This window comes from Loxodonta africana, chromosome 10 (assembly GCF_030014295.1).
Source record: "Loxodonta africana isolate mLoxAfr1 chromosome 10, mLoxAfr1.hap2, whole genome shotgun sequence".
NCBI lineage: Eukaryota > Metazoa > Chordata > Mammalia > Proboscidea > Elephantidae > Loxodonta > Loxodonta africana.
Genome location: NC_087351.1, coordinates 11022195 through 11037347, shown reverse-complemented (window position 1 = coordinate 11037347; position 15153 = coordinate 11022195). Strand labels below are relative to the sequence as shown.

The window sequence follows — 15153 nt, the reverse complement described above, 5'->3', positions numbered from 1 at the left end:
GTTTTCTACCAGTTTCACTGGTAACACCTCCTCAGTTTCCTTCATTGACTTTTTTCCCTGCGTGATTTCTTCCACTCTCCTGGCTTTAAATAGTATTTACATGCTGATAGCTCCCACTTTTGCGTCTTTATCCCTGACCACTTCCTTCAACTCCAGACTCATGTGTCACTACCTAGTACACGCTACTTGGATTTCTAACAGGCCTCAAGTTTAAAGTGTCTAAGACAAATATTGAGTTTTAACTTGCCACAAACCCATTCTCCTAATCTTTTCCACTTCACTAAGGAGCACCCCCCATTCAGTCTTGTTACTTAAGCTAAAAACCTGGAGTCATCCTTGATTCTTAACTATCACCCCCTTCCGGCACATGAGCAATGTCTGTCAACTTTTAAGTTCCAAGATACATTCCAAATTTCTTCTCTACTCTCTTTTTTTTTCCTCTATCACCACTGCCCCTCATTTCTTGCCTGACCTGTTGGAACAGCTGCTAAAATTTTTTTTCTGCTTCCTCTTACTCCCTTGACAATTCAGCAGAGTGATTTAAAAACTAAATCATGTCTTTTTCATGTTTAAAGTTGGTGACTTCCAATCACAATTAAAAATCCACATTTCTTTATTTGAGTTTAGGAATTTAAGCTGTGCCTGCCCCTTTCAGCTGATCATTCTTCTCCTTTATCTCTGTACCTCAGCCACACTTTCCTCCTCTTTTCTTGAAACACACCAGGTTCATTCTTTGAGAACTTTGGGCTTGCCAGTGCTATAGGGTCTCTGAGTCAGAATAGACCCCATGGCAATGGGTTTAGTGCCTCTGTGTGGAACATTTTCCCCCACATCTTGGCCTTGTTGGCTTCTTGTTGTTCATCTCAGCTTAAGTATAACCTCCACTGAGAGCCCTTCCTTGACCACTTCTTGTCTTGTCACTCTTGTCACTCTCATCACCCAGTTGTTTTCACCACAGCACGTATCACTACTGGGTATTCTGTGTCAGCCATATCCATTCAGAATGCAAGCTTCAAAAGAGCAGATACTTGATGTTCACCACCGTTACTCCAGGAACAAAAATAGTGCCTGGTTCATGAAAGGCACTCCCATGTTTGCTGATAAATGCACAACCTCTTTTGTCAAAATGAACCCAAACAGTTTCTATCCCAGAGGACATATTTATAGCCAGTCCTCTTAGCTCACCTACTTTCTTTTTATAAAAAGAATGGCAACATTGAAACAATTTCCAAGGTCATGTTTTTGTTATATGTAACATGGCCTTGTCCCCTTTATGCTAAATACTTGGAGCATTGACATGTAAGCAGATGGCCTTCAGTGTAGCTCTCTACAAAACAAGTTTCAACACATCATTCTAATATCTCTTTATTTATACTATTATCTCTTTAATTATACTTTTTGCCATGCCTGCTTTTTAGGTACATCATTCAGGGTTTTGAAGAAACACAAAAATGTTTTGGGCAGGGTCCTCCGATATATCAAGGCATAGGAAACGTCTTGAGATCCTTTTCCTGGATCCCTGTAGATATAGCTCACACAGCTAGTGTTTGACAAACTTTTCCCACATACGTGTATTCCAGAACCAGAGCAGTAGGTCCGGGCAAGTCCACGAAGAGAACGGCTTTTAACTGCAAAAACAATCCCATTCTTAGAACAACTTCCATTATTGTTCTTGCTTATATCCTAGGATAGTTGGCCCTCAAACATTTGAGTGAATGAACAAACAATTCAGTTTCTCAGATTAATTCTTGCCTTCAAATAGCTTAACATGAAAAATAACCGAAGTGCTTGGAAATAAATTAAAAGGCTTGGGCACAGGGCCCTAACTTGGCCGGATTGGTTACTCAGTACCAGAGTTTCTAGGACTACTTCTAAAAGCAGTTTGTCCTCCACGCTCACAGCTTAAAAGAAAGTAGTAGAGAGGAGCGACAGACCTAGACTAAGCTTGAACAAGGGGCTATGATCTTGTTTCTGCCATCACTTAATTCCGTCCTGGCTTCCAGCTGCTGTACCAATTGTTTGTCCACATGGCGACAGAACAGGGGAACAAGGTTGCTAGGGAAGGCTAGGGGTTCTGCCAGAGAGGCTGTAGGCATCTGGGCTATCTCCCAAGCAATCAAAACCACCATGTTTGTCCTGGAGAGCAGAGAAGAAATATTTTAGAGGTGAGTGATACAGACTGTCCTTCCATAAGTAGCCTTTGTAGTTATGCAGGAACTTGAGACTCAAGGCAAAGGTTCCTTATTATCTTTCCACTACTCCACGCCCATGGCAATTAAGAGGTAACATTTGTATGTTTGGTGAGTGCCAGGCAATGCTTAGTGTTTTATGTGTTTTCCTTATTTAATCTTAAATACCATCTATGTTAAGAACTCTAAAGGGTTGGTACAATCATCCTTAGTGTATAGACAAGGAAAACAGGCTAAGAGAAGTAAAGTAACTTGCTCAAAACTTATATTGCTAGGGACAGACCAGAATTCAAACCCAGGTCTGTTTGACTCTGAAGATTGTCCCCTTAATTGCTATGTTTTGCTACCACCTCTGAGAAACCAACACTCTAGGGCACTATAACTCAAACCTGTTGCTGTTCAGTCGGTTCCGACTCATAGCGACCCTACAGGACAGAGTAGAACTGCCCCATAGGGTTTCCAAGGAGCAGTTGGTGGATTCAAACTCCTGACTTTTTGGTTAGCAGCTAAAAGCTTCACCACTGCGCCACCAGGGCTCCCTAGGGCACTAGGGCCCTATAGAGGGGAAGACAACAAAAATAAAACAGCTACAGCTGCTACTGTTTCTCCCTTCTCTGCCCAATCTCCTCCCCCAAACTTGAATATACCACCCAGGAAATCCCTGGCTCACCTACACATCCCAGGGGTACTGAAATAGTATTTACACACCTCTGTGATCTTACCAAGGTGTATGGTCTGTATTGGGTTCCTCTAGGGAAGAATCCAGAGATAGCAGCTGCTCCCCATGACTCAGCAGGGCATAGAGCAAAGATATTCCAAACTGCAAGTGATATATAGTCCCGGGTAAGAGGAGCTCACCGTAGGCATCAGTGCTTCCCTGGCTGTGCTGTCCTGAAAGGCGTGCGCAACCACAGATGTGTGGAGACCTCTGCTGTAGAGCAGTGCCCATCAGAGTGTGGTCTACGCACCAGCTTATCATCAGTAGGGAGCTCGTTAGGAAAGAGACAAGCAAATGCATGAGCCCCATCTCAGACCTACTGAATGAGAATCTCTGGGGATGGGGCCAAAGAACCTGTGTTTAATAAGCTATCCAGGTGACCCTGGTGCCCACTAGTAATTGAGAAGCACTTCAGAGGATGAGACTTGTGGAGAGATGAGACCATCCCCTCAGTTATTACTTAACCAGTGATACCACCTGAAAGCCATCTAGGGAAGGAGAAAGCCTTAGGTGTGTTACCTGATTCTGAAGCACCACAGTGACCGGCTTTTCTGAGGCCTGCGGTAGCAGCATTAGTCCCTGAAGTCCTTGCAGGAGTTCATGGAAGGTCAAGTGACTGATAAATTTGCCCAAAGGTTTGAATAACATTTGTAGGGTCTGCAAGAAGGTCCAGTAAGAGCCTCTCAAATTGCACCTCAGTTTCACCTCATTCTATCTTGCCTCCAATCCCTTCCCCTTCTGACCTGCCTGTAGTGTCTTCCTAGTCAGGTTATTTAACAGGCCCATCACCACTCCTGTCTCTCCATCCCTAACACTGGGACCCTTCAACACCTACTTGTGAAGGCTGCCTTCCTTAAGATATGGGGCTCAACCTTATTGGGGAGCCCTTATCTCAAATCCCACAGCACACTAGCTCCTAGCTTCTGGGCAACCATGTATCTATTTGCTTTCCTTACTCATCATGCCTGAAAAAAAGAAAAAAAACCAACTGTTCCTATAGTACTTTGTTCTGCAACTCCCTGAGGGTGGCAGGGCTAGCAACACCCACCTCACTGTCCCTCACCTTCCCTGGCATCTCTCAGGTAGGGAGTGGAGGGGAGGAAAGCTCTCTAACCCATCCTTGAAGCCATCTTCTTCTCCACTCAAGCCCTAGTACCTGATCAGCCACATCCCGCCGGATCAGGAAGGGCAGGTGGTGGGTGATAACCAGAAGAAGGCTAACAGCCCGATCACATGGCAAGAAAGGGAGCAGCCGGGCCACCAGTGCTTTCCCCTTCCTCACTGACAGCACCTGCAGGAAGCCGTCGGCCGCCTCCCTGCAAGTGAGATGGGGGGGCACATTCAGAGCTCTCTGGAGGACAGTGCTACATGCCAGAGAGGAGAGGCAGAAGCAAAGCTTCTTTGCTTATCCCTCCTTTCGTGTGCCAAGGTGTGGCCCTCCCATACTCACTCCAGGTTATTCTGTTCCTGGGTCACCAAAGTTTGGAAGAGCTTCTCAACCTGGACGCTCTGCTGCTCAGAGGATGAGGGCTGTGGAAACCCATCTTTCTGGCACTTCTCTATCTCTAGTAGCTGAAGGAACATCTGGGAGTTTGAGGGTGGAGAAAGAGGTAAGTTTGTACAATATTCCATTCTCAAAGTTAGAAATTTGTCTCCAAGGAACTGATATCTCACCTTCTCAATCCGATATAATACCCAAAGCCTCTGACTGTTTGCAGCCCCTGTATCCTAGGAGAAGAGAGTCCCCAGCTATCAGCCGCATCTCCAGAGCAGCAACCCAGGGAATGAGGGAAGGGTCAATTGAGCTGGGAAGGCTAGACATGAAGCCTGATCAGGTTTGTGTCCTTCCTCATTCTTAGGTCACAATCAGAACTCATAACAGGAGAGTGCTCCAGACCTTCCCCCCAAACAAGACAAAAGTGGCTCAGAGAATATAACGCTCCTACCTGCTCTTGAGTTCCATGGGGCACAGCATCTATAGCTCGGCGAGGGCTAAAACATGTCGATACGGCTACCTGGCCCAGGGAACCCTCAATTCGAACCACTACAAGAAATAAGTCAGGCTAGGTATAATCCCCTCCCCTTTTCATCCTCAGTCCACCTAGATGTCGAGGCTAGCAGGTCAACCCTGGCCCTACCTGACTCGTAAGTCTCTGCCTTCTGAATGTAAGGAGTTACCAGCTCGAGAGATTCAACCCCACTCCTTTGCCCAAGTAGCTCTTCATCTGCCTGCTTCTTCTCTAGTTTCCGATAATATTCCTGGGAATCCATGGGATAGAAAAACATTCATCTTCTGAACTTAAAATTAGGGTTCTCAAATGCAACTTCTTAACACACCCTTTTCCTACAGCATTCATTCCAGAAGTGATCCTGGAAGCTTGGGCCCTTCCAGCAGTTGTTCTAAAATATCCTAAGCACCATGGGCCCCATGTCAACTGTCTTGGAGTTCTCAACCCAAGTACTTATAAAGAGTGCCAGATCTGTTGACAGGTCAGGGAGCAAAGTGGAGGACCAGGAAATCAAACCTGTTCTAAGTTTTACAGGCTTGTTATTTCTCATTTCCAAGTATATACATATACCACATACCACCTATTTCCCATATCTCTTCCCCATTTTTTGTGATCTCACCTGTGTTTTTCAACATTGGAATTATGGTCAGAAGACCACCAGCAGCTTGAGATACAGAACTAGCACTGGGGATGTATTTGTCAACTGGCCTTTAGGCTAGTTTTTTTATTTCTGTGGATTTGTTCACCAGCTCTAATACCTTCTTAAAGAAAGCTGAAGCACCCCGAGCTCCAATGAAGCTGCTGTGAGTCAAACAAGGACTTGCATAAATCTCCTTCATATAAGAATAATGCCAGAAGAGGCAAGAGGACAAAATCAGCTATTTCACTTTGAACAACCCTGGCAGATAGAAGAGAGGTATTTCAAAATTGATGGAAAGAAAGGAAGAAATATAAATAGAAGATCAAGGTGGGACCTCAGTAGAGGCCTCATGGAAGTTGAAGAAAGGGAGAAAACAGCCTAAAAACAGCCGTCAAATCAATTCTGACTTATGGTCACCCTATAGGACAGAGTAGAACTGCCCCATAGGATTTCCAAGACTGTAATCTTTAGAGATTAGACTGCTGCATCTTTTTCCCATGGAGCTCCTGGTGGGTTCCAACTGCCAACCTTTCAGTTAGCAGCCAATTGTTTTAACCACTGTGCCACCCAGACAACCCAAAAAGTGACAAGCAATTTTTGCCCCATAAATAAAGAGGAAGTAGGAAGCAGGGAAAATGAGTCAAGATGTTTTGCCAGTATTTGTCCAGTTCAACAAATTGAGTCCTAGTATAATATATTTTAGATCTAAAGAAAAGATGAGATGAATAATTATAACAAGACATTTCTAAGACCCACAAAAATGTACAAAGGAGGGAAAGTCCGTATTTCCAGGCTGAGTAGGGTAAATGTTGGCAAAAGGATGGAGATGAAACCTCAGTGTGTGTTTGGGGAATAATAACCCCATTTGACTTAAGTGTAGAATAGGGGGGAATGAGACTGGGATGACCCCTACCCTGCATGACTGTCTTTCCCTCAGAAGAGCAGAGAGTGCCCATGGAGTTCAGGTCCATCTGACCCCAAGGTCGGAGGCTGGGAGGAGTGCCCTGGGGCTCACCTGATAGTAATAGTCATCCAAGTGAGGGTTCTCACTCTGCAGCTGAACCATTTGCACTTTTATCACCCACTCCTTCTCTTTTCGAGTCATGAGGTTAGCATAGGGGTCTGGTTGCTGAGACCAAGGTGTCTTGGCTGGGGGCCTTCAATCCAAGAGGAGCATACCGTTAGACCTACACACCCCTGCCAGTTAACTTCCCAGCATGGAGAGTAGGAGGTGAAGCTCAGGAGTGGATGGGACAGAGCACATGGTCAGGCAAGGGTATGAGAGTCTTAATAGTGCAGGGGGCTTGAGGGTAGATGCCTGGTCACAAGGGAATACCCAGCATGCACACAGGGTCCCTCAGCCCTGACCCTTGTCCAGGCTTTAACCTCAGCTTATGATCACGCTGCTGCTGCTCCTGCAAGATCCGTTGGTGCCAAGGGTGGAGCTGGGTCAGAGGACTGGGAAGACTTTAAAAAAAAAAGGGGGGGGGGCTAGGTAGAAGGAAGCTGTCAAGCTGCTCTGAATTCATGAATTCATTCAGCCTGTGATAGCTTTAGCTGGACATCTAAGGGGATGTCATCTCCATGAAACAACATAATCCTAGCTCAGCAGGACTCACATTTCCTCCATTTCCTCATTTGTGAGGGGAAAAGGGATTGGACTATTAGATTTCCATTACTAAAAATTCTGAATTTTTTCTGTGGAAACTGGTAGAGTGGCCCCCACCCATCTCAGCTTCTACGTCATGAGACCTGCAGAGAAGAACTAATTCTCTACTGGATGCCAGAGTCCCTGGCACACTGAACCCATACCTCAACGTAGGGGACCACGAGGTCGGTGGGCTGTAGAAGAGAGATGGGTCTGACGAGGGCAGTCGAAGTCCAAAGGGCCGCGCTGGAGAGCTGGCATTAGGCTGGAAAGGGGTTGGTGACAGGTAGTCCAGGGTCTGAGGGAGGGCCGCCTCCATCAACAGAATGATCCTCCTGCTGCCAGGACCCAGATCCTTTCCTGCCTCTATATTCTCACCTGTCTTTTCCCTCAAGAACTTCACCCAACATTTTGCCTTCTTGGGGTCCTTCATGTCAGCTGTGAGGGCACTAGACTGTGGTTTCTGCCACTTGTTTAAACAGGGTTTTTCACCTCCTAGGCATCAGCTGTGCAGTCCCTCACAAATGTGGGGCGGAGGGGGGGCATGTGCTTTTCCTACTGTCTGGTGAGTCAGCGCCACTCCGTCCCCTCTGTGATGCTCTTCTCTCAGGCCGTGTATTGGCCACTGGGGCAGTGTTCCGCCGTCACTTTTCTGACTCCTGAGGCCCTCCTCGAGCTTTTGTTTTCGCTCTCCCTACAGGATTGCCTGGTCAGGTGCTCTTTCCAGCCCTAATCTCAGTGCTGCTTATCTGCAGGGATCTCTTGTAAGGTGGGAGTAGGGTCTAGTTTTGTCTTTATTTGACTGGCCAGTTGTCCTAGTACCATCTGCTAAGGAGTCCACCATGTCTGACTGGACACACCCCTCCTGTCAGTTACCAAGCTCTCCTACGTGATGGGGCTATTCCCACCCCCACAACTCTCTGTGGGTGCTTTATCTGCAGACAAGCTTTGGAGCAAGACTGAGCATAATAGAAATAAAGGTTGCTCTGTACGCTCAGGGGTGGAATCTTTGAGCACCTAGTCACCATCTCAGAGGACGGAGGATGGAGCAGACTTACCTGCCACAAAAAATGAAAGGCGGTGGATGACTTCCCCAGCACTCCAGGGCCCTTGATTCTGGAGGAGCCTCGAAGTCCTTGCTGAAAAGGGAGGGAGGGAAACACAGGCTGGAGTGTGCTCCAGTGGTATCTTCTATACGCACCTGTGTCCATGGAGGAGCCGGGGAGCAACAGCAAGGCCGAGGACAGCAGCAGCCTAACCTAACCCTTTCTCACATTCAGAGTCAACTGGGCCAGGACGCTTTTCTTTCCCAGAGAGGAAGATAGGCTGGTATCTCAGGAATAGGTTGGAGGGTCTGAGTCACCTCATTTTCTACATGAGAGTCCTTAACTCTCTCCATTGGTTGTGGGAACCCGAGGGAACAAGTGCCAGGAATGGACCACTGAGAAACAGGGGGCACAGGGTCAGGCAAAATTGTCTTACTTCCAGCACCAACTAGCAGGTCCACCACACACGGGCTGTGCACAGTCCTGCTAGGTGAGGACAGCCTCAGAAAAAAAGTGGGAGATAGGAGGAGAGAGGGAAGGAAGAAGTTAGTCCCTCCTCAAGTTCAAACTTGAAAGTGGAAGTTGTTATTCTAGAGGAGGTGGGTGAAGAAGAAAGTGTGGGGATTCAGCAACAGTGAGCCACAGACAGTTCAGGACAACCCCCAAATACCCACCCCCTGCCATGGTACACCTGGGTGTTATGGACAGCGCTGAGCACAGCTGGATCCCCGAGGTCATTCTCTTCCACCACAGGGTCTGGAGCCCAGTCTGGATCTAGATCCTCCTCCTCCTCCTCCTCCTCCTTTTCTTCCTCTACCTCTTCTTCCTCCTCCTCCTCCAGTTGAGAGGCAGGCACCAGCTCCTCCTCAGGAGTCCGGGGGCCACAGTGCTTGCCTGGTCCTTGGTTGGTTAAGCGTGGGCCTGTGGAGGAAGTAAGATGGGGGTTCAGGTGTGAGGAGTCACACCTAGAGGCTGCTTCGTAGCACCTCAGTTCATAAGCTAATTCTAGCACCACTTCAGACAACACCTATGGGTTTGACTCAGCTTCCCTTCCCTTAAGATGCCCAAACCATCTCCCACTCAGCAAACAAAATGTGGTCGGTACCAAACACTTTCACTTTCCACAACCCCTCATCAATTGCCTCATTAGGCTTCTCTGCCTTCTCAGTCCTTTCTATTGCTTCTTTAATTGACCGACTTCCAGTTGTCCTGACTCATTACAATTTAACTCTACTGTGTGTCAAGTACTTTACTTGTTTTAATTCATTTAACTCTAACAACCCTATGAAGTGGTTACTGATAACTTCAGGACGTAGATGAGGAAAATAAAGCCCAGGAAAGTGACGCAGCTAGTAAGTGGGAGAATTTGGAGTCGCTGTCCACTCCCTGGACACAGAAACCCAAGCACATGTCCGTTCTCTGAACCAGGCCAGCAAGCCCCCTCCCCCGCCAGCTTGGTGGTACCTTCAAGGCATTTCATCTTGGCAGGCTGGCAGACACCCTCCACAGCAGTTTTCTCCAGTGAAAGAGCACTGTCAGCTTCAAGAAGGTAAACCTGGGACAGGGAAGATACTGAGACACCCCTCCTCAGCAAAATGTTAGCCCAGGGTCTCAAGGAGTGAGACCCTGGGCTCTCAGACTGCCATAAACCCCCATTCTCTAACCTCCCCAGCCCAGCTCCAGGGGAGGATCCTGCAAAGGGCAGAAATGAGGGACAGGACTGGGAGTTGGAGAAGTATATCTCAGGCACCACCTGTGCCAGTGAGAGAATTTCACAAACCACCTTGGTGCTGACACTCCCCACCTGACTGCCGCTGGCAATCCTGCGTAGCTTGGTCTGCAGCAGTCTGGGTCAAGGCCTGTTTGCCACCTCTGGCTTTAAGAGGCTCAGCCCCTCCCCCAGTCTCCTGTTAAAGAGCCAGCACCCGTTGACCACTACGTCTTGGTAGAAGCTGAGAACATAATCTGATGAGATAGAAAATCCTTGAAAGGGGCAGAGAAACAAGCAATATCTCTAACCATCCATGGTTGTGGGTACAATTTATTGGTTTCCAAAGGATGCCAGGACTTGGGACTGCAAACTATAGTGGCAACGCTCCATTTGAGGGTAGATATTTAAAAAGAGAATCCCTGTTTTCTACACCCTTCGTAGGAACTTTGTGAGGTTGTATAAAATTTAATCCCTAGGCTTTTGCTGCAACCAAATTGGAAAGGAAAGCCCCAGGCAGATCCTGAGGCTGTTGCTTAGCAAGCAAGTACTTGGTGCTTCAGAGCAGTGAACTTGTGAATCCCAGTGGTCCACCTGGGGATGCTTGCCCTTGGCTGGGTCCTGGGAGCTTAAGCTGGCTACCCTGCTCTAATTGGAGAGTGACTCCATATGAATTTATAAGCCAGATCTTCAAAGTAATAGTACTATTGCATGAAAATGGATCCAGAAGTGCAGGAGTGAAATCAAAACAAAACCAATTGGAACAAGATGCTGGTCGCCAAAACCTAAGACCCACCTGAGGCTCATCTACCCTGATAGTCACTGGTACTACAGTGCTGCTGGTCGCCAAAACCTAAGACCCACCTGAGGCTCATCTACCCTGATAGTCACTGGTACTACAGTGCTGCCGGTTGCCAAAACCTAAGAGCCACCTGAGGCTCATCAAACCCCTAAGTGACCTAGGTTCTGTGCCTACATCCTGTATTCAGCTGAAGCCCACATGACTTTGCAGCACTTCTAAATAAAAACAGAAACTAAGCTAAGTTCTCCATATCAAAATGCAAGTTATGATTATAGGGCCATGATTCTTGGTACTTCCAAAAGAAAATACTTGTTTCAAAAGTTTTCTATAGGACAGAGCCATATGACTGGGGGAAAAAGTTAAGTAGCTTGAAAGTGGTAATGTTATGCAGCTGTTTCTTTCAAGAATTTCCTAGTAAGTTACGTTGGCATTTTAACAAAAGGGCCAATCAGTGTTCCAGAAGTGATTTATTTATCAAGTCATTGTAGAGACCAGGTCTTAGGAAGAGCCTTTTCTCCATGAAGATTTTCATCCTTAAGGGACTTCCTGTACCAAGTAGTACCAAAGCAGATGGACCGGGGATCAATCTTCAAGAGCCCAGCCCCACTCCGGCTGTTTGAAGTTTCACTTGGGGCCTAGGAGCTTTTGTGAAAGTCACCTGCCCTTGTCTGAAGTCTTATATGTTCCCTAGATTTTCTAGCTTTCCTGCCATAGTTCAACCAGGCCTTGTGCTAGGCTTTGGAGTACAGCAGTGAATAAGACAGATGCCACCCATGGCTTCTTAGAGTTTACCATAGGGTGAGAAGTACAGACAGGTAAACAGGATTGTTGAATCAGATTAAAAAACAAAAATTAAAAATATTTATATTTGCTGAATAAAATATCTGAAGGCTGTTTTATGGGTAGCTTTTTAAACCATTGTTTCAGTTTCTTTAATGGTTGTAGATCTATTCCGTTCTTCCCCAGTTTCTTCTCGAGGCTGTTCTTTAAGTTATATACCTTCTAGGAATTTGTCCATTTCTTGTAAGTTTTCAAATTTATTGGCATAATATTGTTCATTGTATAAGAGTGTTTTTAAAAGTCCATGCTGTATCTGTATTCTTTCCCCCTTTTTATTCCTAAGATTGTTTATTTATTATCTCTTCTTTCTTCTGTCCAGAGCTCATCTTTTCAAAGAATCATGCATTAGTCAGGTCTTTATACATGAGCCCTGCAGGAAACATACTCTAACTGGATCATTTGGGTAGGATTTAATAAAGGGGCTATTTACAAAACTGTGGGCAGAAAATAGTGAAGTCACAAGGGATAGTACAGCACTCTAGGGCTGGTAATATGTAATCGTTACTGTCTTTAGGGCAAGGGCAGGAGGTGGAGCAGTTACCAAACCCTGGGGACAGAGAAGGCTGCCTGGCTGGTGGGTGATTTCAACACTTGTGTCATGTTGGCATTGGCGTCTGTTGGTTGTCTTTTTTTCATTCAAGTTGAGATTTTCCTGGTTCTTGATATGGTGAGTGACTTTCTATTGTGTTTTGGATATTTTGGATATTATGTTATGAGACTCTTGATCTTTATTTAAACCTTCTGCTTTAGCAGGCATCCTCTGACACTCCCACAGTTCGAGGGAAGAGAGGGAACCCCCAGGTGGTGTGGAAGCTCAGGATCCCCTCTTGGCCTGCAGAGACACCACGCTGGAGCGGGGGGAAGGGGTACCTCATTACCACCAGGCAGGAGTAGAAGTTCAAGCTCCCCACTTGTCCTCTGCTGACAAAGGGGACGGCGCTGCAGGATTCCTTTCTGTTGCGTTTGGCTGGAGTAGGAATGAGATTGTGAAAAGGTTTCTGGCTTGCTAGGCTGCCCTGTCCCAGTTCTTCAACTAGAGAGATCAGGCTTATCTTGGGGACTCTTCTTGTCTGCACCCATTGCTATTTCCAGCCTGTGGGCTTCTCTAGCACCCAGAAGAGGATATATAGGAAGCTGAATGAAAACCCAAGTGTTTTAGTCATCTAGTGCTGCAATAACAGGAATACCACAAGCAGACAGCTTTAACAAAGAGAAATTTATTCTCTCAAAGTCTAGGAGGCTAAAAGTCTAATTTCAGGGTGTTAGCTCCAGGGGAAGGCTTTCTGTCTCTGTTAGCTCTGGGGGAAGGTGCTTGTCATCAACCTTCCCCTGGTCTAGGAGCTTCTCAGCACAGAAACCTTGGATCCGAAGGACACACTTCCCTCCTGGTTCTTCATTCTTGATGGTGGGAGGTCCCCTTCTCTGCATGCTTCTCTCTTTTATATCTCAAACAAGATTGACTCAAGGTACAACCTAATCCTGTAGATTGAGTCCTGCCTCATTAACATAACTGCCTCTAATCCTGACTCATTAACATCACAAAGGTAGGATTTACAACATATAGGAAAATCACATCAGGTAACAACATGGTGGACAATCATATAATACTGGGAATCACGGCCTAGCCAAGCGACACACATTTTGGGGGGACACGATTCAATCCTTAACACCAAGGAACTCACCATTTGTTTTTTCTCTTGTTGTTTTAGTCACTTAGTCCTTTTTCTTAGCTTACTTTATAATTTTTGTTTGGATACTAGAAATTGTGTATCATATATGTTGTAGGTAGATTAATACAGGAAAGCCACCTCAATCTGGTTAAGGGTTAGTGTTAGCCTTTGTTGGCCTGGACTGTTTCAGTTTTGCACTTATTCCTAGGATGATGTGGCCCATCTACAGCCTCAACTGAAAGCCTTTTTTCTTTTGCTTTCATTTTATTAAACCAGGGTCACTCCACCTTGGAGGACTTTGGACTTCACCCTCTGTCTCCCAGCACCAATGGCTGTTGAAACCTCTGCTCAGCTCCACAGCTTCCCAGCTCATGCTTTCTGCTGTGTTTTTTGAAGTCTTTCCTTTGGCACGCACAGTTTAGGAGAAATAGGACAGAGATTTTGGGGCTTATTTCCCTGAAGTTTCCTTATCTTTATGGTTTTGTCCCTCTAGTCCAGCTGCTTTGGTAGGCTAAAATTCTAGTTCCTGTCTTCTCAATCCAGTGACAGCTCTGCTGTCTTCCAGGACTGTATTCTTCCATGCTACAAATTTGTAAGTACCCGTGATGTTGAGGTTGTACGTCAGCTTGGCTGGGCCATGATTCTCAGTGGTTTGGCAGTTGTGATGTAGTTTGGCAGCTGTGTAGTGATGTAATCACCTTCAGGATGAGATCTGATGTAGTCATCTTCATGATGAGATCTGCTGTGAGCAACAAGTCAGTGGAAAGGGTGTTTCCTTGGGGGTGTGGCCAGCAGCCAATATAGGTGGACTCACTGATATATAAGCTCCCTGGCTTTTGCTCACTCTGGATTCTGCAGCTGACTCCTGTTCACCTGACCTCTGGTTCCTAGGACTTGAACTAGCAGCTTACTTGCCAATCTTGGGATTCGTTGACCTAGGCAGCCTGTGAGCCAGAAGTTTGCTGTCTGATTTGTTGATCTTTGGTTTGCCAGCCCCTGTAGCTACATGAATCAGGAGAAGCTTCCAGCTTTACCTACGGACTTGGAACTTTCCCGCCTCTGTAATCATATGAGCCATTTCCTTGATACAAATCTCTCTCTCTCTCACCCTACCTTTCCCTCCTTCTCTCCCTGCCCCCCCATATATATATACACATATGCATATATACGTATACGTATACACACACACACACACACACACACACACACACATATATATATATATATATATATATATATGCTTCACTGGTTTTGCTTCTCTAGACCCAGCCTAAGACAAAACCCTCAGGAAAAAAAATCCACGGTGAATGTGGACCTCACTTTGCTGTGCTTCCTTTTCTCAGGGATTATAGCCACTCAAGTCCTGCTTGCATTAGTTGCTGTGTATCTTAGTTATCTAGTGCTGCTATAACAGAAATACCAAAGTGGATGTCTTTAACAAACAGAAATTTATTCTCTCAAAGTCTAGGAGGCTAGAAGTCTGAATTCAGGGCACCGGCTCCAGGGAAGGCTTTCTTTCTCTGTCAGCTCTGGGGGAAGGTCCTTGCTGAATTTCCCCTGGCTGGGGAGCTTCTCAGTGCAGGGACCCTGGGTCCAAAGGATGCACTGTACTCCCACTGCTTCTTTCTTGGTGGCATGAGGTCCCTGTCTTCTCTGTTCAATTCTCTCTTTTATATCTCAAAAGAGGTTGATTCAAGATATAAACTAATCCTGTAGAGGCCTGCCTTATTAACATAACTGCCTCTAATCCTGCCTCATTAATATCATAGAGGTTGGGATTTACAACACATAAGATAGTCACATCAGATCACAAAATGGTGGACAACTACACAATACTGGGAATCATGGCCTAATCAAGTTGACACACATTTTTGGGAGACACA

At 46.1% G+C, this 15153-nt stretch overlaps 1 protein-coding gene across 1 annotated transcript; it reads right to left on the bottom strand.

Moving 5' to 3' along the window:
* Window positions 1-1380: 1380 nt before the first annotated feature.
* Window positions 1381-14398, bottom strand: PATL2 (PAT1 homolog 2). Its single transcript, XM_023539090.2, has 14 exons — window positions 9715-14398; window positions 8942-9171; window positions 8263-8343; window positions 7369-7502; window positions 6943-7014; window positions 6572-6713; window positions 5046-5166; window positions 4854-4951; window positions 4582-4635; window positions 4358-4491; window positions 4064-4223; window positions 3427-3564; window positions 2912-3009; window positions 1381-2136 (listed from the first exon to the last, which is right to left on the bottom strand). The coding sequence occupies exons 1-14, from the start codon at window positions 9728-9730 to the stop codon at window positions 1935-1937; spliced, it is 1680 nt and encodes a 559-aa protein (XP_023394858.1). The 5' UTR covers window positions 9731-14398; the 3' UTR covers window positions 1381-1934.
* Between the last annotated feature and the right edge of the window lie 755 nt (window positions 14399-15153).